The 25462-nt window shown below is 42.7% G+C and overlaps 1 protein-coding gene across 1 annotated transcript; it reads right to left on the minus strand.

Annotated features, from left to right (window-relative positions):
- Positions 1-92: 92 nt before the first annotated feature.
- Positions 93-24941, minus strand: LOC139652507 (elongation factor 2). Its single transcript, XM_071529608.1, has 15 exons — positions 24887-24941; positions 20516-20730; positions 18687-18868; positions 16195-16406; positions 11050-11234; positions 10828-10933; positions 10607-10720; positions 9343-9481; positions 8697-8892; positions 3461-3719; positions 3142-3249; positions 2603-2956; positions 1359-1541; positions 1014-1146; positions 93-296 (listed from the first exon to the last, which is right to left on the minus strand). The coding sequence occupies exons 1-15, from the start codon at positions 24887-24889 to the stop codon at positions 103-105; spliced, it is 2583 nt and encodes an 860-aa protein (XP_071385709.1). The 5' UTR covers positions 24890-24941; the 3' UTR covers positions 93-102.
- Between the last annotated feature and the right edge of the window lie 521 nt (positions 24942-25462).

Consider the following 25462-nt stretch of genomic DNA (forward strand, 5'->3'; position numbering starts at 1 on the left):
GCATTTTCAGTTGTGGTACCATGTGTAGGTGTTTTTTATTAATGTTTTTTAAATCTTTAATCAGTAAGCGACCAATTGCACTTGGAAGCAGTCCAAAAACAGTTACATTTTGTCTAGGAAGTTATCAAGTGCTGGGATGCCCTCCTTGAGGCCTTTGCGTTTGCGAGTCTCAGTGACGACCTGTGCTGGGCGACTGTTCTCTTCGTAGGGGTCCCCAGGCAGAATCTGCCAGTGGTCGAACACACATTGAGGGAAAGCCTGGCCACCGGTGTTGGACCTCAAATCCGCTGTGAAACCTGTTGATGAAAAAAGTAAAAAAGTTTTTATCAAAACCTGTAGTTGTATGATCGGTTCCATTACTACCCAGGGTTCCTACGCAGGTCTGGAAAAGTATTAAAAATGAACTTGATCATTTCCAGGTCTTGAATAGTTTGGGAATTTGAAATAATGTCTGGAAAAGTATGGAAAATGTTGTGGTTCAGGTCCGATACACATATAATTCTAGCTTTTATGTTGTAGAGCCACTTTGAGTCCACAGTTTTTGTAGATGTGAAGAATAATATTCAGATAGAGGGACGCTCTTATTATCCAGCCGCTGTCAGCATGCATTATATCAAATACCCACCAAAATCAAATCCGGTCAAGAACATAGGGTCTGGGAAAAATATGGAATTTTAAAATGGAAACCGTGTAGGAACCCTGCCAATCATCTCACATATTGTGATATTTGTCGCTGTGAAGAACAATCTTCATCTATACAGTGATATGACCTAGTTAGCAGGGGCGAGATGTCTATCTGCGTAAATCATATTGAACACCAGACAAAATCTTTGGAAAAAGTATGGATTTTTTTAATTGAAAATGTGTAGGATGATTTTGAACATTCACCCAAAATTATGGATTTGTCCATTCCTAGCCAGTCTAATGAAGTGTGCTCTTCTTACTGAAAATGGGAAAACTCTTAAAGTGATAGTAGCAGAGAATGTTTTGTTGGCTGGAGTTCATGAACTTACCAAATGATTCATTGACAGGAAGAAATGCCTTCACTACAAAGATGGGTGTTCCAGCAACTTGACACTCTTCAAATACATGGCCCCTCTTCCTGTTCAGTACTCCATAGATTCCTCCCACCACTTGTTCTGGACACTGAACATAACAGAATTAAGCATCAAAGGTTTGAAAATGTAGCCCACAGTTTCTTTTTGGGTGTGAAGGTGTGATTGGAGTAATTATAACTGCTATGAAGATGATGCATCCTAAGGGAGCCATTATCAAAATTTTGTTAAAAAAAAAAAAAATACCCATACAGTGGTAAAATCTGAAGCTGAATGACTTGCTGAACATTAGGAGTGAAGTACCTGGATCTCCACCAAGTAGATGGGCTCCATAAGCCTGGGCTGGGCCGTAAGCATGGAGGCATACAGGACCCGACGGGCAGTGGGGATTATCTGGCCGCCTCCTCTATGGATGGCATCTGCATGGAGGGTGACGTCCTGAATGTCAAAACGAACGGCCCTCATGTTCTCCTCGCACAGAGCACCCTGGCAGTGGATATGAGCAACAGTAATGAGTAAAAATGCAGAATTTGAAAACTACCAATCTCAGAAACCATCGTCTATCGGTCTGACGACGATTAGACTCTGGGGGCGACGGCCAATAATTTCGGGGTTTCCGGTGTAGCCGGCGGACATCCGGGCCAAGACTTCTTCTCTGCGCCGGTCATTGTTTACAGTCCGATTGGCAACTTGAGACGCAAGAATGGAGTTGGAGTCGAGAGACGACGTCTCATATGCAGATATCTGTTTATAGAGATTAGCGGAAATGTCGTCTGGACCTAAAACACCTACAAAAAGTATCAATGTTTGTGTATTGTGTGGAGAAACGTTCAAATCTCAACTCCAACTCCATTCTCGTGTCTCAAGTTGCTAATCAGACTGTAAACAATGACCAGCGTACGGAAGAGGAAGTCTTGGCCCGGATGTCTGCTGGCTACACCGGAAACCCCGAAATATTGGCCGTAGCCCCCAGAGTCTAATCGTCGTCAGACCGATAGACGATGGGTTCTGAGATTGGAAAACTACCAATGGCTACGTTAACATGCTGAGAATTCTCTTCGGTTACTCAAGTAATCTGGTTTTGGGTCGACATGTAAAAGCTCATACTGTGGTGATGAGAAACATGGTTAAGATGCCTTGGCTTACTCAAATGGGTTAAACAACCTGCGGCTTTCACTTTTGGTTTTCACCATCTGTCAAACTCGGACTCAGAACGTCATGGGTACATTTTGAAGTCAACAAACGTGATGGCGTGCAGTACTTGCTAATGGGATCATCATTTCTTTCCCCTGTATTTAAAGTCAGCTACTACTGCTCAGTCAAAGAGGGAGGGGGAATATTCTAATAACTGACTTATTCATGGCACAGGGTGTCAAAGTTTAATGGAAATGGATTAACATGAATGAAACCTTAACCAGAGTATGACAAGTCCGGGTTACTCCATGCATGTAAACGTGGGCAATGTATCAGACCACAGTGATGAGATGCATTATCGTGTTTCATAACTGGGCACTGATATGACATCGCTGACCAAGCTGCCTCCTTACCTCCTTGGTGGCCCACTGGAAGCCGGCCACCACGCTGTCCTTAATCTCGTTCAGGTACTGGACACCCTTGGAGACGTCAATCAGCATGTTGGGTCCCGATCCATCAGGCCCAAAGCACCAGATCTTGCGAGCCTCTGCCACCTCCCATTCATACTTCTCAGTCAGGTAGCGGGCCCTCTGTTTCAGCTCCTGTCTGGCGCCCACGTCGCCTTTGTCCACGTCTTCGGCCAGACCATCAGGGAAGGGACGCGCTTTCATGAACAGCCGGTTGTGCTTGTTAGGGGACTTGGATAAACAGATCTGGTTTGACTCTTCACTGACTGTTTCACGGTAGGACACCACAGGGTCCGATTTCTGTGAAATGATACAAGCGGGGCTTCCTTATTTAGTGCATAACTGAATTTGTGACATTTTTCCATTTGGCTGTCCCTTGAGTTTTCTTGAGATCCTTGATAGCTTGTTTCTGTTGACATCATTCCCTGCACGTTCCTACCATTGCTCTGGATAAGATCAACATGAAACTTTAAAAGGAGGTTCACCTTCAAAGGAATGCCAGCATGGTCTTCCTCCAGATCCTTCAGGCAAATTTCCAGGTGCAGTTCTCCAGCTCCAGCCACAATGTGCTCCCCCGACTCTTCAATAATGCACTGTTCAATAGAAAGGAGACTCAGTTGGAGAATACCAAACGCAAAACTCAACCTGGTTTTTCATCTTAGTATTACAAGGTGACATACATGAAATGTTCTTCAAGCTTTACTCAAGGTATTTCTATAGATTATCTGACCAATAAATAAAGAATTTGAAGATCCATGTGTGTATATCAAGCCCAGCATGTTTCCTCCCCATCTCCATCTGTACCTGAACCATTGGGTCGGACTTGGCCAGGCGTTTCAGACCCTCCACCAACTTGGGCAGGTCAGCAGGATTCTTGGCCTCTACAGCCACTCTGACCACAGGACTGACGCTGAACTTCATCACCCTCATGTTGTGGGCATGTTCAAAGGTGGTGATGGTCCCTGTCTTCACCAGGAACTGATCAACTCCAACAAGACCCACGATATTCCCACAGGGCACGTCCTCAATGGGCTCTGTATAGCGGCCCATCATCAGGATTGTTCTGTGGGAGCACGCAAAATAGTGGAAACAGACCTTGAAAGAGTATCAGCATTAATAATAATAATGACCAAGTGAACAAGCGAAATGCATTGCATTAAAAGAATCAAATCAAGTAAAATAGAAAGATAAAAGAACACAATCAAATTAAACAGTTAAAATGAAGGCTGATTAAAAGCTAAGCTGAAAAGATAGGTTTTTACTTGAAAATGCTTACAGAGCCCCTCTCTAATATTCTTTGGCAGGGTGTTCCACAGTTTAGGAGCATAGTTAAAAAAGGCTGCCAATCGTCTTTTCAGTGGGGTTTTGTACTTCTAACAACCCAGCAGTAGAAGACCTGAGGGCTCTTGAATGAATATAGAACAGCAGGGATTCTGTAATGTGCCATTGTATGCTATGGGAGGATCCAGGATTCATTCTTATAATTAATAGGTTTTAATGGTCTACAATGAGAGTGTTGGCAAGCAGGATTCGGCAGTAATGGAGTACTTGTAATGGGATTACACCCTATTCAGACCAAAAGCCTAATGGATGCGTAGCGGGAATGTCCACTGGGAGGGAAATTCACAGAAGAAGTGATGCTCCCCATTCACGCGCACAGAGAAATTTTGCAGAGGATTGTGGGAAGGTGAGGGGAAGATTTTGCGAGCGTAGGGGTGGGGAGACCTCTCGGCTACGTTGTGCAAATCACCACTCATTTACCAATCAGGTGGATAGACCGATGAGTATATCAACCTAAACTATCTATTCTCATTTATTTTTGTGTGACTATTCAATAACGGACTCAATTTTCAAAAGGCAAGTGATAATTCAAAAGCAGATATGATGGTCATCATCAAACAATGAAAATGTACATCAGTGTACATGTATTAATCAATAACAACAACAGTAAAGACATTGGTAGGTCGATCATGGAATGTATGTATGTGCGTCTGTGGTGATATGATGCAACTATGACCATCTGCAGTGTATTTTCATTGTGTACTTTGAAGTCTGCGCGCCACAGAGAAAATAGGCTCAATGCCAAAAACAATCACTGCAGGTGCACTAACCACAAGATAGCTCTGCTCTGTTTCACTGTGTTCACTCCTGTCCATTAACATGAGCACTGAAAGGAAGCGGGCTACGCGATGCAGCCGGTAAGTGTGCATTCCGCTTCTGGTCTGAACAGGGCCTTGCATATTCTAAATACAAAAAAGGTGTACCCATATTCCGTTATGTTACCTAAAACAAGATTAAGAGTCTAACTGCCCTGCGACACTGAAATTTGTGGAAGTGTCCCTGCTGGGAATCGAACACAGGTCTCCTGATTGAGAGTCTGCAACCTAACTCCCTGCAGCACAATTTCACCCATGTGACCAAAAGTGGTGAACAGAGCAACTGACCGTCAATGCGATCCGTAGAGCCCCTGCTGTCGCGAGGCTAAAAATCACGTATCCTGTACTTGTGAAAAATGATTATTAAAATATTACTTAAACATGCGTTAAAAATATTAATTTAACATGCATTTATGCTAACTAGTTCTGTCCGCTCCACAAACAACACGCTCATGTTCCAACTGGTGCTTGTTCGCTTTGCTCTCATGTCCATTTTATGCATTTACCAGTACGTCATTGCCTGAGTGGCTTGACTGTCTGAAGTTAGCTGCTGCAACGGAGAAGGGAAGCTGTACAGACAGACAGTACAGCGTTACGGTATCAGATAAAATATGATGGTTGTGCAAGTTTACTTGAAAACTTAGTGATGTTTAAGACAAGCCAAGAACCTAGTAGAGCTGGCTAGTTTAAAGCACTGTAGGAACTGCCTTGCTGGATAGGAATAGCATGAACAAGTTACTTTGCTAGTCTAGTTAGATAGATAAGCAGACTAAATTAAGTTATCACAATCTGTGCTCCCCTCCTGGAATTGCAACCTTATCATGGTGGAGGGGTTTGTGTACCCTAGTGACCCTGGAAGCAATGTTGTTGGGAAACTTGGCTCCTGGCAGAAGCATGGAAGGCAAACTGGTCTCAGGTGAGGGGTCAATTCAAAAAGACCCCTATGACTGGTGCTGCAAGAACTAAAGAAACCTCGCCTGGAATAGGGACACTGGGGCCCACTCCTGGAATCAGGCATGAGAGTGGTGCTCGCTTGGTCGGGTGAGCCCAGCAGCTCAGCCGGGCACAGTCCAAACAAGCAGGGGGCAATGCCCGTCGGGCAAAGTGCAGAGGAGGAACAGATCTAGGCATCATGGACCTTGGCAATGGAAACTGGCTCTTGAAATGTGGAATGTAGCCTCTCTGGGGGGGAAGGAGCCTGAGCTGGTGCATGAGGTTGAGAGGTACCAACTAGATATGGTTGGGCTCAACTCTACGCACAGCATTGGTTGTAGAACCAAACTCCTTGATAGAGGGTGGTCTCTCTCCTACTCAGGAGTTGTCCAATGTGAGAGGCACCAAGCGGGTGTGGGGATGCTCACAAGTCCCTGGTTATCTACTGCATAAAGGTCACCTAAATGCGACTGCGTGTCGCAGAGAGGAAAACTCTGGCTGTTGTTGGACTTCTGTGCTAGTTATGGATTGTCTGTCATGAACACCATGTTCAAACACAAGGAGGCTCATAAGACTCTGGAGTCAGAAATGGCTGCAAGAAGTTGTGGCCAGAAAGTGGTTGGTGCTTGTTGGTGGCAACCCAAGTGAGGGAGGCTGTCTAAGCTGAAGCAGGAGGCTTCCGGGCCTGGTTGCCACAGGCAACTCCAGACTCAGCAGAGAGGTACCAGCAGGCCAGGAAGGCTGCAGCTGCAGTAGTTGCAGAAGCGATAGCCCAGGTGTGGGAGGAGTTATAAAGGATGACTTTCAGATGGCCTCAAAGAGGTTCTGGAAAACCATTTGCCGACTGAGGAGGGGAAGGCAGGACATCGCCCAGGATGTTCTCAGCTGAGGTGGGGAAACACTGACCTCAGCTGGGGATATTGTCGAAGGTGGAAGGTGGAAGGTGGAAGGAGCACTTTAAGGAACTCCTAAACACGATAGAGATGCCCTCCAGACATGAGGCAGAGCTGGAAGATTCAGGGGGTCAGAGCCCACCTCCTTGGCAGAGGTCACTAAGGTAGTTAGACAGCTCCTCAGTGGCAAGGTGCCGGAGGTGAATGAGATGCGTCCTGAAATGCTGAAAGGCTTTGATTTTGGGAACAGTGGATTGGAGAGTGTGTTCCAACTATTGTGGAATCACACTGCTCAGCCTCCCTGGGAAAGCCTATGCCAAGGTGCTGGAAAGGAGACTCCAACGAATTGTTGAACCTCAGATTCAGGAGGAGTGATGCGGATGTCGCACTGGTTTACAGTGGACCAGCTTTTTACCCTGTCTCAGATAAACAAGGGGGTCATGGGAGTTTGCTAATCTTGTCTGCGTGTGTTTTGTGGATTCACCTGGAGCGAGAGCTGTGTTCACATTCTTGGCATCAAGCACGTTCAAGATGGGTATCAGACTCCAGCAAGGGTGCACCTTGTTCCCTCTCCTGTTTGTTTTATTCATGGACAGGATATCAAGGCACAGCCAAGGTCTGAAAAATTTCAATTTCTGTTAAATTAGGGTGGCATCTCTGCTATTTGTGGATGATGTCACCTTTCTGGTTTCATTGGCTCTGATGTGCGCTGGAGTAGTTTGCAGCTGAGTATGACGCAGTTGGGATGAGGATCAGCACCTCCAAGTCTGAGGCCATGGTTCTCTCCCAGAAAAAGGGGCCTGTCCCATCCAGGTGAGGGGTGAGTAGCTACCCCATGTGGAAAAGTTTATGTATCTTGGGGTCTTATTCACGAGTGTATCAGCTGCAGTAATGCGGCTGCTGTATCAGAATGTGGTGGTGAACAGAGAGCTGAACCACAAAGCTCTCGTTTTACCGGTCAATCTTAATTCTGATCCTCACCTATGGTCACAAGCTTTGGGTAGTGACCAAAACAATGAGATTGCAGAAACCTGGTAAGGTGACCCATGGGCACCTCCTTTTGGAGGTGTTCTGGGCACAATGGACTGGGAGGAGACCTTGAGGTAGACCCAGGACAGGCTGGAGGGACTACCTTTCCCAGCTGGCCTGGGAGCGCTTGGGGATCCCCCAGGAAGCGCTGGAAGAAGTTGCTGGGGAAAAGGATGTCTGGGCTGCTCTGCTCGCCCTGTTGCCAGTGCGACCCTGACCCAGATAAGAAAATGGATGGATGGATGGATGGATGGATGGATGGATGGACGATGATCATAGAATTTTCTATAGCACTGCAGGAAATGTCATTAAAAATGTTACATTTTTTGGGTCGCTCTTGACTTTTAATGTGAAAGCAAGAAACTCAGAAGGCCTTTTTAATAGTGGCAGGTGTTCTATGTCTTATAAAATGTGGCACAGAACAAAATTTGTGTTTGTATGCAAACCTGAAAATAAACCTGAAAAATGTTTCTTTTCAGTAATCTGAAAAGTAACTGAAAGGAATCAGGATACATTGCTGAGTTTGGGTAATCCCTTACATTACTGATGACAATTTTGATGAGGTAACTAGTAACTGTAACTGTTGGTAAATTGTAGATATCATTGCCTTTCACAGGATTGTGGGGATTAATAATTGTAGGTGTTGTAATTATTTTAGTAAAATAGAATAATTGTTTGAATTGAACAGACTGTCTTCACATAACATCTTGCTGATTTCACATGACTAGTACAGTCAATAAGCATATGGAAAACACTATATGTACTCCGTACTGATGAGACAGTCAAGTTGTACATTTAGAAACACAATCAGCTATCAGAGGATATAATATGGCCACCAGAGGGTGTGTTGTGTCACTTCAAAGCCCTTTATGTAGTTATCAGTAAAGAGTCAAAGAAGTGGCCAAATAAGTCTACTTATCCAAAACTCCCTTCAGTCAAAAAGTAGTCAGCCAATGAGCCTTGTTGCTCAGTTGGTAAAACCAACCACATTGCATCATATTGGAGATGTGGACTTGAACTTTGACAAACCTTTGAATGGGTTTCAGGTACAAGTCCTCCTTCTTTCCAGGAGTGTAGTTGGGGCCCATAATACGCACTTTCTGACCTGTGGCCACAATACCAGAGAAGACACGACCAAAGGCATAGAAGCGTCCCTTGTCACTGGTAGGCACCATCTTGGAGATGTACATCATTAGTGGACCTTTGGGATCACAGTTCTTTACTCCTGTGATAACAGTAAACACAAGGTGTAAACCCTTCTTCAGAGGCTATAGGGCAGAGACATCACGTGACTGCCATATAAATGCATTTTGAAAATGTTAACACGTGGTTAAGAATTATTTATTCAATGTGGTTTAAATTTTTTTTTTAAAGAGTGTGAATGGGGAATGACCTACTGCAAAGGTCCCAGGCCAGATTCAAACCCAGGACATCACAAGTACAGGGATGCGCCTTAGCTGAACCCCAAATTTTTAAATGGGCAGTTACACACCATTTGACCACTTGTAATGCTTGGTAAATTTCAGAACCAACCGAGGGGGGAACCCACTAAAGGATTGTGACGCTGTTGCACCCACTAAACCGATAGATGCTCAATAGTCACACAGTAAATAGAACAAAAATAAAAAGTTCTGGAAGTTCATGAGGTGGCCAAATAAGACAATCAGAAACCCACCCATAGCGGCCTCATCGTCTCCAGGCCCTTCATACAGCAGCTCACAGCGATACCTCTGAGCAGTCACTGGCGACGGCAGGTGGATTGTGATCATTTGGAGAAGAGCTTCCCCTGCTGGCAGCCAGCGGCGCATCACTGCCTGAGGAGCAACAGCAGTATCAAAACTGGCTGAGATGACTGAGGTCCAGATTTACTAAGATTGTGTTGCAAGGGCAATTTGCGTGTTTGGTTTTTTTTTGCGCCAGACTTGCTTCAGTTAATAGTGCAGAGTTTTCATCTTATTTGCTAAGAAATTTCTGCAAATCAAGTTGTGGCGCAAACAAGCCCTTGAAAAGAGCACTGCACAAGCAAATAGCCTCCTTCATCACCAACTGCATGTGAAAGTTGCTTCAGCTGTAATCCACTATGGCTGGCTGTCCTTATGCTGGAATATTATGGCAATAAATCTCCAGATTTTTTATTGATAATGGGATTTTTCCTTGTTTTTGAAGAATACAGTGTTTGGGTTCACAGTTTATGACACAAAAAATGGAAACAATTCTATGTGTTAAAGTTGAATAAATGTATCATTATAGTTTGTCAAGGACAGGGGCAGGATTTAGTGGGCCCCCACAGGTATGGGGCTTTCCTCGCTCCAATTTCTCACCCTTTTCTATCTTCATCAAAACAATGAGACCTATTTGTACCTTCTCACTGGTCCCTGGACTGCTGAGTGGAGCTCTCATGAGCATGCATAGCAGCAGAAAAATCATCGTTATTGCAGATTACGGTGAGGGGAACACCACTCTCAATTTGCACGGCCTCACCTACTAATAAATATGTATATTACATTCACATATAATTTACACATGTATGACAGGCACAAATGGGCTTCATTTTTGCCCAGCGGTATGTGACAGCTTTCCACTCGGTAATTGCACTATTGCATTACTGATTTGGTCATTTTGGGGATATAGCGCACTCTTCCCTGCGCAAACCTTTAGTGAATTTGGGCCTGAGTATTTGATTAGGCATATCCAGGTGGTAGGCGGGCAGGCTTTACATTTTTAGCGTTGCTTAATTAGTTCCAAGGTTTGAGCCAAATTCAATCAATTCCAAAACTGTGAATTTGAAACAGGACAGGACAATCAATCATGAGTAGTAGTGTTCAGTATTATAGTTTTAGTTCTGATAGGTCTTTAATACTAAATTGTCACATTTTATTCAATAATTTGATTCTGATATCATATAATGAAGTCTCAACGTAATTTGTACAGACAGATACCTTCAGAAGTTGTTTCCCTTCCTTTTCTTTGTCTTCAGCATCAAGCTTCACATCCAGTTTCTGAATCAACTTCTCCGTCTCTTCTTTCTTGAAGTTCATGATGGCATCAAAAACCTTGTGAAATACAGGAGCAAATAGTTTAGTTTAAATAGTCTACATGCATGCATCTGTGTACCTACCAAATTTTAAAAAGATTACTGCAGTCATTTTTCTAATCAAACCTTGAAAATGGGGTCCAACACAAGCTGGCAGAATGTTCTTGGGAGCTTCTTGCCATCTGCAGTGGTGGCTGCCTTGCTGAATTTGCCAGCTGCTGGATCAAAGTACCTAACAAATAAACATTATTCATGAATCAGTCTCATCCAGTATTCAAACACATATACAAGGTGACCCAGAAGCATTGTGGAAATACCATTTAGTCTTCAGTGTGAATGCACACTCACTTGTCTCCCCACAGTTTCTTCATCATCTCCTCCACCTTCCTAGCACGCTCACCAGGTGGCAGCGCAGCCTTCTTTTCAGCCTTCGCTGCAAACTTGGCCACATACATTTCAGCAAATTGCTTGAGAGTAAAAGCCCAGCCATGCAGACCCGAGCCGAAACCAACTGTCCCCACCACTGGGTCCACCTATAGACACAAACAGAGTAAGTGGGGTGTTATATGTGTGGTGTTATATATTCTGTTTATGTAAACAGCTCACTCTTGACAATGAGTCACATCACATTTCAGTATAAAGCGCACAGTCAGGGTTGAGAGGTTGAGTTACTATTCGACAAAACATTAGAATGGGCAAGATGTGATTTAAGCCACTTTGAATGTGGTATGATGTGTGGTGTCAGATGCACCAGTTCCAGTATATCAGAAACAGCCGACCTCGTGGGATTTTTCTACACTACAGTGTCTAGAGTTTACAGAGACTGGAGCAATGAACAAAGCACATCCAGTCAGCTGCGGCTGTGTCAGATGTCAGAGAAGAATGGCAAGACTCGTAGCTAACAGCAAATAGCAGCTCATTACTACGATGTGTAGAAGAAGAGCATCTTGTAGTAGTAAGACAAAGTGCCAGTCAGGTTTAAGCCTAACAAAGTTAAGTCAAGAGATTTAGTCAAACCACTTAGAAAGGACACATGAACCTGGAATACAATACATTTCACCCTTGCACCCTTGCAACAATGTATATTAAACTCATCACCAACATTTGTGAACATACGTAATTAACCAACACACAATGACAAAGCTCTTTAATGGAAATCCCTTGTGAGTGTGAGCGAGTATGTACACAGTTCAATTCAGTTCAGTTCATTTAACACAAAAAAGAAATAAAAAGTAATCCAACCAAAAAGGAACTCCACTCCACAGTCCAGGGATCAGTCAATCAATCAATAAAAACTTAGTTACTCACAGAACCTTGACAACCAAAATTAATAAGGCACATCTGTGTCGCAATTAGTCACAGTCAGTATCCAGGCCAATAACATTAAATCCAAATCGCCAGTCAAGCCTCTACTGTCCAGCGACCGTGTTCAGTGCGACTGCAACTTTTCTCAACTCCAACTGTAACTATTCCGGCTGGATTTTATACATACATGAATGTGGACTATAAACGCGAGCATACCTCTCACTGACCTTCCAGACAGCACTACAGGATGGTCTTACCATTGGTTGTTGGGACCCAACCATGTTGGTGCAAGTGGCAAATTATTTTGTTGTTTTGGAGTAGGTGTGTGACAATGGCCTTTTCCTGCAGATGCAAGTCCCTGTGTTTTTTAATCGTTCCTCTTCTGCCTTTTATGTCCTTTGTAAAGACTATCCTGCAAAAATGCCTTGATTATTTTTGCACTGAGCTCTGCAATTTTTGTGTAGGCAGTGGAGTCTGGTGGAGAGTGCCTGGGCAAAACTTTCAGGGGGCCTCGGAGAGATCTGGCCAGGTTCAGTTCTGCAGGAGTAACTCCTGTCAATGCGTGAACAACTGAGTAGTGGGCAAAACAGAATTTTGTTATGTGTTTATCCTAGTGTTTTCACCCACATATGAGGCAATCATCGGTTTGAGCGTCTGGTTTATTCTTTCTGCAAGATTGGTTTGTGGATGATAGGCAGTTGTCATCTTCTGTTTCACATTCCAGGCGTTACAGGTTTCCTTAAAAACGAGGAGACAACTGGGATCCTTGATTGGATCGGATAAAGTTGGGAACACCCCATCGAGTGAGGATTTCGTGGATGAGTACGTGGGGCACGTACTGGGCAGTGGCTTTCCTTTTCCTTTTCCACCTTGAATAATAGTCCGCAATCACCAACAGATGCACATCTCCTTTGGAACTTCTCCCATGTTTGATCTACTGTGGTCTATTGTGGGTTTTACCAATTGGTACACTTTATCCTCCAGTATGGTCAACTTGGGGTTTTCATTTACTGTGACCTCTCAGAGCTTCAGATTAGACTGATACAGCTCCTGGATGTCAGGAAGACCCACCTCCATATCCCTTCATCAGAGATGGGAAAATCCTTCTTAATCTCTCCCTGAGCAGGCAGCATGGTGGCACATATTGGAGGAGGAGGAGTGCCTGTCTTGCCTTTTTTGACAGAGCATCAGGAATGGTGTTATATTTTCCTTTCTTCAGCTGCCAACATCTTGTCAATTAGCTCTTTCATGGTCATATGGTGTCAAGTTTGGCCTGAGGAGCTGGGTCATGATCACTGTCAATGCATGGACCAGAGGGGGCAACTGCTGAGAAGAACAAGACACTGGTCTCTCTGTGACTCCTCAGACTTAAAGCAGTAACAGTTATTTGCCATGTCTATTTGTACTTCACTGAGGTAAAGGAAGCCAAGACCAAAGACTGCACAGAAGGCAAGTGTCAAACGAGACAAGGAATGATACAAGTATGGTTTTGGAAAGTCATTTCCAAAGTGAGGATGGATGTTTTTCAGGATCAGTTGGACTACCTTTCCCTCTGCGATCTCTGGTTTCCAACGATGACAGAGTGATCTATACATGTACGTAAAAAATCCCTCATGCTTTCATTTAAACCTTGTGCCCGTGTCCTTACCCAATCCTCCAATTCATCCAAGTAATCCTCACAGAAATACAGATGCCCAGATGATTGTCTCCAGTCGAACAACATCATGTCAAGGGCTATTCGCATTGATATTCAGATATATTCGGTGAGATATTTGCAGCTTGGGGACTGTAAAGCCTATGTAGCAAGGGAGTAGGGACTGCTGTGGCCAGGGAATACCGAAGCAGAGGAACATCTGGTGTATTTGAGTGGAGAGAAGCAGGTTGATTGAGGGGAGGCTGCTGCATTAAAGCATGGCTGGAGGCAAGCCTCTCTGAGGGTGGGGCAATGGTTAGGTTTAGGGTTAGGGTTAAGTTTAGGTTTATGGTTAGGTTAATGAATTATCCCAAAACTCTCCCCGCCTTGCCCAATGGCAGAACGGTTGATAGAGAGTCTCCGGCAAGGGTTAGGGTTTTGCCTGATATTAGACAGAATTGTCAACTCGTTACACTCCATTTCTGACATGCCTCCAATCTAACCGATTTCTGTGGGGGAGGGGGATTCGATTTTCCCTAACCAATCACTAGAGACCAACATATCCACCTGAATCTAATGTCATTTTAGGTCGACACTGATGTGTAGCCATGACAACACCAGAGACGGTTCAGAAAGTATAGAGCATCTTTGACAACAGGAGCGAAGTAAAAACAAAGTATTTCGGATTTCAAAGTAATTGGTACTTTTAATCGATTTAGAACAGCCTCGATAGCAGCGTCTATCTTGTCTATAGCGGTCGCCATTGTTGTTATTACTCCTCCTTGGTTCCGGCGCACAGCTTGACAACAGCTTGACAATGGCGTTAATACCGCCCGTGGCGCTGATTGGCTAATCGTTAGTCCCCCCCGGCGCTCATTGGACCGATCATTTTTCAACCGAGAAACCACTATTTGATGTCACGATGCCAGACCAGAATCAGTCAACTCGGTGGACTGGGCAGATTCAAAGGTCTGGACCCAGGCAAGTTAACGTTAGGAAGGGAGGGAAACAGGTTGCATCACAGTGAGCTGGTGGAGCCTGTGACATCTTGATGGATATGACTTGATACTTTCCAACAACTTTCTTTTGACAGGGTCCAAGGAATTGTGCCCCAAGAGAATGATGGGGATGCTAGATGGGACCAGCCTGTAAGATCTCTTGGACCTTGCTTTGGTAGGATGACTCTCAGCATATCAAGATCATGATTCAATCAGTCTATAATGTCCTCCCCAGGAAGTCAGAGCCTCAGGTCTTGCCCAAAAGCCTAAGGAGAAGGACATCACTGGTGGAGCCATGACACCATCTACAGAGACATCACCCAAAGCAATCTCTATTGAACCGAAAAACCTGGCAGATTCGGCTGAAAATTCCAGCCGTCAACTAGCTTGTCAGCCGAGAAAAGTTGACCAAAGCTGAACTTTTGGTGGCCATTGACCATCAACAGCCAATCCAATTTCTGTGCCTACTCTTTTTTCATACTGATATAATGGCAATTCTGTAAATAAATGTTCTGCCTTATGATAGAAATGGATGATGAGAATTTGATCACCATGATCCAGGGTTTACCTGTGCTGTATAATTATTACTTATAAGAGTGCAGGAATAAAACACTTAAAATTTAAAAATAGTTATAATAATAGTTAAAGTGGCAGTTTTCAATAGTAGTCTCATATGTAACAACTCTTGGCGAGTATATTTATAAAAAAAAAAACAACTGTTGAGTTTTACCCTGTTTAAAATCCCTTATCACATCTTAATCCCATTGTCCAGCCACACCATGACAACGCTAGCCTGGTAAGACCATCCTGATCACGTGACCTCACATTCTGTTTCGCTCCACGGATCAGTCTGGACTTCTAGCTGCCCACAACGATTTCAGTGGGCGGGAGTACTTGCCTTGACAGACAAACTCCTTCAGCCAATCAGCGTAACAAATCCAGTCGGAAGAACGGCAAAAACGTCTTTTCCGCCGAGAAACTCCGCTAGTGCATACTCTTGTTCTTGTTTAATTGTTGTTATTGAGTCTATTTCTGCAATAACTGCACTTATGGCTGTGTTTACTCTACTAACGTTAACGTTACCGCTCATTGCTGTATTTCCTGTATTTCACGTCATCAACTACGACGCAGTCCCTGATTGGCCCGGTTACATTGTAATTTCAGGAAATCGATGTGGGTGGCTAGAAGTCCAGACTGATCCATAGAGCGAAACAGAATGTGAGGTCACGTGATCAGGATGGTCTTACCAGGCTATGACAACGCAAGGAGTTGTAGTTAACTTTGGCATTGTGTTGTGCGTTTGAGTTTGTGAGGCGGGTCAGGGTTGAAACATTGTCTTGTTAAATGTAAAATAAATTAATCATTGGGAGCTTGATACCAATGAGCAGCGTTCATCCTCTCACCACTGACAGACACAAAAAACCCCCAAAAAAAACACAGTAAAAATGATCATCGTTATTCATTAAAAAAGCAACACAGCCATAACTGGGACCGTTATTAATGTTCTATGTAAACTAGCTTGCTACAGTAAATTGCACTGCCTATGGCTCCACTCACCATGATGTTACCCATGGGTCCATGCTCCCCCTCTCCATAGGTGGATATGATGACGTTGACATTCTCCACAATGCGCTGGAAGGTCTGGAAGAGCTCATCAGTTTCCAGCTGCAGCTCCAGAAGAGCTCTATCCATCTTGTTCATCATTAGAACTGGCTTGATCCGCTCAGCGATGGCCTGCCTGAGGACAGTCTCAGTCTGGACACACACACCTAAAGAGGGAAATCAACACTGGTTTAACTAATGTTTCACTTTGATCTAAAATGCAACAATAGGACTTGGTAGGAATGCAAAACATTATCTGTCAAATCAGCTGTTTCAACATGTTTAGGTGTGATAATGTTATATCTTTTTGAGATATCAGGCCGATGCAATAATGTGATATTATCTGAACTTGTAATTCAGTGTAGTAGCATTTCCCCATAGTCATTATAAGTCAAATGAAGCCTACTGTTTAATATTTTGCTGTCATTTCACGTTATAAGAGAGTGAAGCTCACTATAATACACCATAACATTAGGTCTAAAAAAAATATAGCTGAAATTTCAGTTAGTGTTCTAGATTTTTTTTCTTTAAACCAGAATCGATAGTAGCAAGAACCCACATTAGAACTTAGTACTTAGACTACAGAATAGTCTACAAATTCATTAAAGTTACGTTCAAATGCAATTGCCTCTTGCATCAAGCTATACCTGCATGAACAGTTTTTGTTTTGAATTCACTGTTTTGAAGAAAATATAGTGGACACTGACACTTAGCAGACATACAGATTTTTTGTTACACAAAAATTGGCAGTAACCCTTATAGACCGGGATGATACAGGCAGTATTACTATCAGGCATGTGCACAGATAGGGTCCACTAGCCATTTACCTAGCCACTCATGAAGTGCCTCCCCATGTATTCTTTCACATTTTGAATTTAGGGTAACACTTTACAATAAGGGTACATTAATAAATTAATTAACAGTTAACAAATGTGTCTGGTAATCATTTACTAATGGTATTCATGTTAACTAAGGTATTAATTTATGCATTATTTAATAGTCATCTTTATAAACTATTAAATAATGTATAAATTAATACCTTAGTTAACAGTAAATTAGTAAATTACACATCAGTTAACTGTTAATTAACTGTTAATGAATTAATCATTAACTAACCCTTAACTTAGTGTATCCTTATTGTAAAGTGTTACCGAATTAATGTTATATATGTCAGTTACTATTACCTTGCTCTCAATAAAAATGATGATTAAAAAAAAAGATTTTGGTTTACCACCATCTTCACTTAAGGAAAAATACACCACACTTCCACTGTTAGATATCATCAATCTGTGAAGTTCAATGCATTCCACAAGTTTTTTTGTCTTGTAAAAAAAAAACAAGAATTCTCTACTCTACTTCTACTTCAGTTAGTGATCTCCTACATTTCCCAGAATGCCTCTCAACACCCCCAGATAAGGGAGTTTGCTGTGCTGGATATAGTTGGAGAGAGCGATAGTGTAGTGAGTTTTTTCAGTGGAGAAAAAGTGAGAGTGGAGAGATAATACTGTGATGTTGTGCCAATTCAAATGACAAAAAAGCTGTTGAGGAGGGAGTTGTATTTCACATGCTCCCGACGACAGATCTACAAAGATACAAGCTGTGGCTGCATTGTGTTCTGGGGAGCGTATCTATGTTCCCAAGGTCCTATGTTCCCAGGGTCCTATGTTCCCAGGGTCCTATCCAATATTCTGTTAACACACATTAACCCTCCTATTGTGTTCGGGTCAAATTTGACCTGTTTCAAGTTCAAATATTTCATAAATATTATCCTTTTTTTTATTGGAACAAGGCTTCAAAACAGCTATATAAACACAACAAAACCAATGGTTATCATTTTATTTGATTTTGAAGGTCTCTAACCCTAACCCTAACCGAGCTCTAGGTAAACATCTACACACAACCAACCTAACCCTAACCCTAGAACTGGGGAACATAGGACCCTGGGAACATAGGAATGACTCTGTGTTGGGGTCTATTGAGGCTGCTGTTGTGGAGAAATTGGTTTCTCTGCCTCTTCTACGATGGATTTATTTCTCCCTGTATGATTGTTGAATGTCAGTCCAAAATGGCGGCTCTAGGAGAAGCCCTTGCTCTTTGATTTAGGTGGGGGTTGGTTACTCTTTAACAGTGTTAAAGTGTTTTAGGGTGGATTTTTCCTTCAAAAGAGAGCAGAAAATCCATGAAAACAGAATGATCCAACTGAAACAAAGGCACTCATTTAGGCGCAAGAATCCCCTTTCTGTGCCCCACGAAATGGCCGAGCACAGCCCTGGTTTGTGTACACACCTAAACAAGTTGCAGTGTGTTTGTCGCGTGATGCAGTGACCAGTGTTTGCAAAATGGAGTATGTGAGCAGTGGTCAATGCGCTGTCTGTCTCATGTTTGCACACAGTGGGAATGGCTTGTGGGCAGTTAAGTAGGGCCCAGTGCTCTGTTGTCTTTCCTACCTGAGACACAGTCTACAACTACAAGCGCTCCGTCGGTGACCCGCAGAGCAGCAGTCACCTCGGACGAGAAATCGACGTGACCCGGAGAGTCAATCAAGTTTATGAGGAAGCCGGAGCCATCCTTGCACTGTTTGATGAAGGCCAAGTCATTGTCTTTGAGCTCATAGTACAGAGAGATTGCTCTGTAAGGAGGGGCAACACATAACAGCCTTCAGTTAGCTGGAGAGAAGATGGCGTTGGCCTACTGCAAACTACTGTTTCTGGCACACTGGATACAAGGATACAAGGGAGCACATGATCAGAGTTTACATGCAAGTTTCAGACCTAAGCTGAGAAATTATGGCCACATTAAATGGTTGAAATAGACCTCGTAAGTCAGACTTCCGGTTCCATAGCAATTTCTCCGTAGGGAAAATGAATGGGGTTTCACATAATCGTCTCTGTCACAGTCTATGTTCAATGCAGGATTTTCAAAGTCGGTCCATTTTTAGCTACGTATATTTATGTCTCTAATGGCACTGGGTCTGTTGATTTCTGTAACCGTGTTCTAATCTGTGGTTCCTCGGTGGTGGAACGAGTTACCAAACTCCATTTGATCCGCAGAGTCCCTCTCTATCTTTAAGAAAAGGCTAAAGACCCAGCTCTTTAGTGAACACCTTCTCACCTGATGGACTATGTAACCAAAAAACCCCCCAAAAAACTCTTTATCTGCCTCTGTGCACTCTATGCATTGCCTCGTAGCACCTATGTCCTATTGGACCAGAACTTAGCTTTATGGCACTTACTCTCATTGTTCTCTCAAGACTAGATCATTGCTTGTGTTGTATTAAAATCTCATATGTAGCCTACCTCACTTTGGATAAAAGCGTCTGCCAAATGGGAAATTGTAAATTGTAATCTAAGCAGTATTTTTGCTAGCAACAAGCTAAACACACATATAATTTGCGTCACCCGCTGGTGGCGTAGCGTAGGTCTCCCCCGGCAGCTTCTCCCTCAACTCTCAACTTTCTCTGTCTCTCTCATCTGAGCACCTACACCGCCACGTTTGCTAAATCGATCGCATATCTTTGATTTCCACGTTTTATACTGTAGTTAAAACTAATCATCAGAGTGAACTTAGAATAACACCATTGATATATGAAATAGAGAAGAGTCATTTAATTGTTTGATTGTTTTAGGATCATTAGCTTTCCTGCAGAAAGGTGCTGACAGGAGGCACGACAACAACGCTGATCCTTTGCCTCCCAAAATAACTCATTATTTAAAAAAAAGGTAAAAACTTGGAACATCTTCAGAAAACGTGTGGGAGCGGTGGGGGTTGCTAAGCAATGTACAGACTCAGAGTAGAAGGCCGCTGCCAGCGGGTGACACAGATTATATACGCTGAAGTATTTAGCTTGTTGCTAGCAAAAATACTACTTGCACTAGAAAACGGTTACAGAAATCAATCAGTGCCATTAGAGACATAAATATAGGTAGCTAAAAATGGACCAACTTTTAAAATTCAACCGACTAAAAACCCATTCATTTTCCCTATGGAGAAATCACTATGGAACCGTGGGCAAGGCTGACGTCATTCAACTTGCGAGGTCTATGGCAGCCTAAATCACATGAATAGATCTAAAACACAAAAAAAATCTGGAATGCAAACTTGATATAAGGTCAAGGTGCAAAGTAAATTGCTTCAATTTATTTGTATTGTAGCATTATAAAAGCATTATATATTTAAGTGTATGCAAGTTCAATGCATTTTCTTTAATCACAATATGAGCATACTAACCGTGTAACATGAGTAAAGACCAAACAGTATACCTTATCCTGCTACTTACGTGGATTTGATGGTGATGCACCTCTCCTGCTCGTCTTTGCGGGTGTCGGTGAACCTGGTTTCTCCTGCTCGAGCGGAGGCGATGATTCCGGCTTTACACACCAGAGAATCTGTCAGCGTTGACTTGCCATGGTCAACGTGAGCAATCACAGACATGTTCCTGATGTTGGACTTCTTGTCCATGATCTCCCGGATCTGGTCAACTGTAAAGTTCACCTGAGAGGCAGAAAAACATTTTGAATAGACATGATCATTGATATAGTGTTAAATAAAAAGGAGGATAAAACTGGGAGCGTATCTATGTTCCCAGGGTCCTATGTTCCCCAGTTCTACATATGTGCTCTCCCACAGTCCTATGTTCCCAGGGTCCTATGTTTAACCCTAACCCTAAAAATCTACAAACAACCAACCTAACCCTAGGCCTAAAGGTAAGCCTAAGCCTAAACCGAAGCCTAAGCCTAACCCTAAACCCTAACTAACCATATTAAGCAAATACAGAGCTGGGGAACATCTTTTTCAGGTTCCCATTATGTGCTATATAGAGCTGGGGAACATAGGACCCTGGGAACATAGGAACCTGGTAACATAGGACCCTGGGAACATAGGACCCTGGGAGAGCACATATGTAAAACTGGGGAACATAGGACCCTGGGAACATAGGAATGACTCTGACAAACTATGACCTCAAGTTGGTGGTCATCATAAAGTCGTGAATTAGCATGGACATTACTGCACCTGTTCCTTTAATGCACTTGCATTTACTCACCCATGTGAGGCTTTTTCTTGTGTTCATGTGCATCCATGACAAAAACTGTGAGTGCTGCTGGACATTTTCTGTTAATAGCTTAATTTGTAAGGTGTGCAGTTTCACTATGGTTGATTTCTAGGCATGCTACATTGTCATTTTTTGGCCCGGTAGAGTTTGGGAGAAGACTATCCGCTGAGTGAAAATGGTGCTGTGCTGCTGCTTTCCAGGTTGTGAAAATAAAGATGTCGGTTGGTTACCATATTGGTTTCACAGACTGGCTTTTTTGGAGTTATTCTGACATATCCTGTTTGGACTGCTTGTTAGCAGCAAGAGGCTAGCAGCGGCAGCTCGCCATTTCAACCGACAGCTGACTCAGGAGCCAGTATTGTCTGCTGGTCAAAATATTAGAGACAAATTATATAGGTCCAAAATCTGCAAACTTATCCTTTAACCTGAATGAATCACTGCTACCAGGTCCTACCTTAGGGCTTTCATATGAAATTATATGATTTCATGATTTTTATGATTCATTTGATATGAAAGGGATGTTCCATCAGGTTCGCCTCCTCCCTGAAGACAGGTCTGCTCAGACTTGTGAAGGTGGGGAAGACAAACAGCTGCAGCACCCAACATATGCAGCCCACGCTGCATCACCTTTGTTCTCCAACGGCATGTTGTCAGCCTTGGCCAACCTGATGAAGATGTAGATTCTCTGTAGAGAGATGCCTTTATGCTGACAACTGCCAGCAAAGTCTGCCCACCAAGCAAAAGCGTGGTGAAACACCTACCAAAGGAAGCAAGATCTGATAAGATCAAGCTATGGCTATCACAAGCTCACATAGATCCTCAAGAATCTACATTGGAATACTCTCCCTGAACACCTGAGGGCACCACAGACTATTGATGCTTTTAAAAGGGGCCTAAAAACCTTCCTTTTTTAACAGAGCCTTTCCTTAACTTTGTGCTGGTTTTATATCTTTGTCTTTATGCATTGTCTATAAACCTTTCCTTTCTAATCAGCCCTTTTTCCTTTGTGTGGCTTTTAATGATCTTTGCTGTTGGTTCATTTTTATCGGTTTTTATGCTCCTGTTTTTTTTCTTTTACTCTGTAGCACTTTGAGATTTGCTTCTAATGAAAAGTGCATTACAAATTAAATGTATTATTATTATTATTATTATTATTATTATTATTACATTGAGTCTGAGGTGGCAATGCTCCTGAGATACAAGCATTGCTGTGTCTACTACCTGATGCCTACACTCCGCAATGTATAGAGTTGCTTCGCATTCTGACCCCCTTGGGGTCTTATGCAAAAGTGAATGGTGCAGAAATTGAGTAAAAAGCAGCATGAATGGGACGACCCACTCTTCCCCGGGATATTACTTCAGGACTGGAATGCTTGGGAACGTGAGTTATCAAATTACTATGCCCCGATGTTACATCTGTTGCATGCCTGCAGTCAGATGAAGCCCAAGGTAATGTCCAAATCAGCTTCATCATAGACAGATCCAGAGTTTCCCCTAAGAAACAATAAGGTTTGAATTCTGTGCGTCAGTCACTGGCGCCCATGCTTGCCAAGCTGATCAGAGATGAGCTGACTGTGGGGAGATGACTGCAGCCATGCCCATTTTGTGCTACATTGCCACCCCTAGAGGGCGCCCCAGCACTATAAAATAATGCAGAGGGCAAGATCATGTTGATGTTGTTTGGCTATGCAAGTGAGTAATCCATCAGGATATTATACTATGCCTTATGTTCTGCCTACTGTAGATGATATTATCACTATTCAAATTACAGTGTGTAAATTGTAATAAGTTGTTCCATTAAATGCATAGGCTGTTGTATGGATTTTAAAGTCAATCAGCCTGTCACTGAGTTTCAGTATTCCAGCAGATACTGAGATACTGAGTAGGCTACAGTTATGCAGCAGTTTATCAGTGATATTTACTGGATTACGTTTTACAAGTAAATGCTGTTTCAGAGGCTTTTTCACTCTGACAAGAATAAAAGTCCGGGGCAAACACTGAATACTAATTTCTTTGGCATGAAAATGGTCACACATCAGCACAAAATATTGACTATTAGCAGCTTCAATCCAAAAATAGTTAGTATCAGGCTTCAACAACCCCTACTGGTTGAACCCTAAGACTCACCCTCTAAGTTTACAGTAAGTACGTAAGCTGCAAAATCCTTTTAATGAGTCATGAGTGTCAAAAACAAAAAGGAGCTTGGGTGAACAAACGTGAATTAATTCAGCAAAATGAGGTATTTGACTATAATTTAGTTCACTATAAACTATTAGAGCATGGTATTTGAATGACTATTATAATCATATAGGTCCATGCTCCGTGTAGTATAGACAGTTCAATACTAAATCCACAACAACTAAAATCCCCCCATATGGAACTAAATCTGATCAAATGGGGGTTCATGGGGTCTAATGCTGATCTATTCAGGGGTGCATGACATGAGAACCTCAATATAAGGTGTTCTCAGATTAAATCAATAAATTTAATAATTAAATTCCGAGGGCGAAATTGGGCTAGTAGACTTTAGAATAGTAGGCTACTTGATTGATAGCCTATACCAGTGGTTCTCAACATGGGGTCCGGGGACCACCAGGGGTCCTTGAGGGGGTTCCAGGGGGTCCCCAGCAAATTGCAAAATGTTTAAACTTTATAATTACATTATCTCATTTATAAGAAGTGAACACAATTAGAGAATGTAGAAGAATGGCTGTTTTCATAGTTCATAGTTTCACTGTTATCTCTCTACCTGCAATACAGATAGTCATGGAATTCTGGACATAATCATATCTAACAATAAGAATATTCTCAGTTTTGGGTCCGAGAGACAAAATCTCATCAAATGGGGGTCCATGGCTCTAATGTGGACTAAATTAGGGGTCCATGATATGAAAACGTTTGAGAATCACTGTGCCTATACTATGTGATCCACGTCCTCTATCCAGATAGAGCAGCACTGTGTCATTCTAGGTCAACTGGTCTAGTTTGCCGCAGTGCAGAGACGCACCGGGTGGGGGGAGAATACCTGACATTATAGCAGCTTTGATACTTTCAGTTTAGCTCTTTAAAAGAAAACTAGAATTCAGTTAGATCTGTATGTAGCCTGTTCAGAAGGGCTGCAGTCAGACAGGGTTGCCCAATCTTGAGACATGAAACTTTAATATGGCAATCTCAGGGATCAGTGGGCGGGATCATGCTATTTATAACGGTAAGATTATTCCAATATGTGCCCCCCCAGGAGGGGAAATACACGGTAATAACATGACGGCGTAGAAAAACTCAACAGCAAACCAGCCCAGCCTATAACGACGGGGTTTATTATAACGCATTCGGTTCCATAAGCACACCGCATTTTTTCTCTTATTCTCTTCATATCCTGTTGATAAAGCACGATCTTTGGTGTGTTTCACTTAAAAACTGAAAACGTAGGTAATATTACATCAGTTTGCTTGTTTTGGTTTAAGATAATATTAGTGCGCAGCCCTTTGCTGAGTTACATCATCATCACACCCATGACATTACGGGAAGGACGCTGTGAAACATCAACAAACTGACTGACTGACTAATCGAAGGCGCATAATAAAATGTGGTAGCTACCATTTTGGCGGTTGGCTCGGTGTTTCAGCAGACCAGCAGCTCCGACCGACGGATCACACCGACAGAAGACCGAGCGTGACGCACGGTCCGCTTTATGAGCGGCTGGCTGGTCAGCTGGTGGCGGTCATATGGAGCGCCGGTGTGGGATGGATGTGGGAGAGAGACAGGGAGGCTGCCAGAGGAGCAAGGACAGAGCATCGCTGTATCAAATAGCCTACTGATTCTCCATTCTCTGTTCTTAAAATGAGTTATGTTTTTGATCATTGTACCATTCTCGGGACGGGGTGGGGGGGGAGGGTGTGTTTATTTTTGTTTATTTTTGTTTATTTTCCTTATTATTATTCTTTTCTTTCTCCTATTATTGTATTTTACACTTTGTATAAAAAATGACAAGTGTACTTGTTTGGTGCATTGTCAACAAATAAATGTAAAAAAAAAAAGAGTTATATTTGAGTACAAAATAATTATATATGATATACTACTACTGATAATAATGATAAAATAAATAATTAAGTTAAATTAAATAACAATAAATAACAATTAGGGCAATCAATCAAAATAGAACTTTAGAATTTT

Source organism: Centroberyx affinis, unplaced genomic scaffold (assembly GCF_046629955.1).
Source record: "Centroberyx affinis isolate AG114_WGS23_722 - 3 ecotype Tasmania unplaced genomic scaffold, CSIRO-AGI_Caff_v1 ptg001807l_1, whole genome shotgun sequence".
NCBI classification, from domain to species: domain Eukaryota; kingdom Metazoa; phylum Chordata; class Actinopteri; order Beryciformes; family Berycidae; genus Centroberyx; species Centroberyx affinis.

Coding starts and splice junctions, on each gene's coding strand:
- LOC139652507 (XM_071529608.1), bottom strand. Junction 10,934..11,049: donor AAGAAACTGTGGGGAGACAA/GTGAGTGTGCAT, acceptor TTTATTTGTTAG/GTACTTTGATCCAGCAGCTG. Junction 1,147..1,358: donor TCTACTTGGTGGAGATCCAG/GTACTTCACTCC, acceptor TGTTATGTTCAG/TGTCCAGAACAAGTGGTGGG.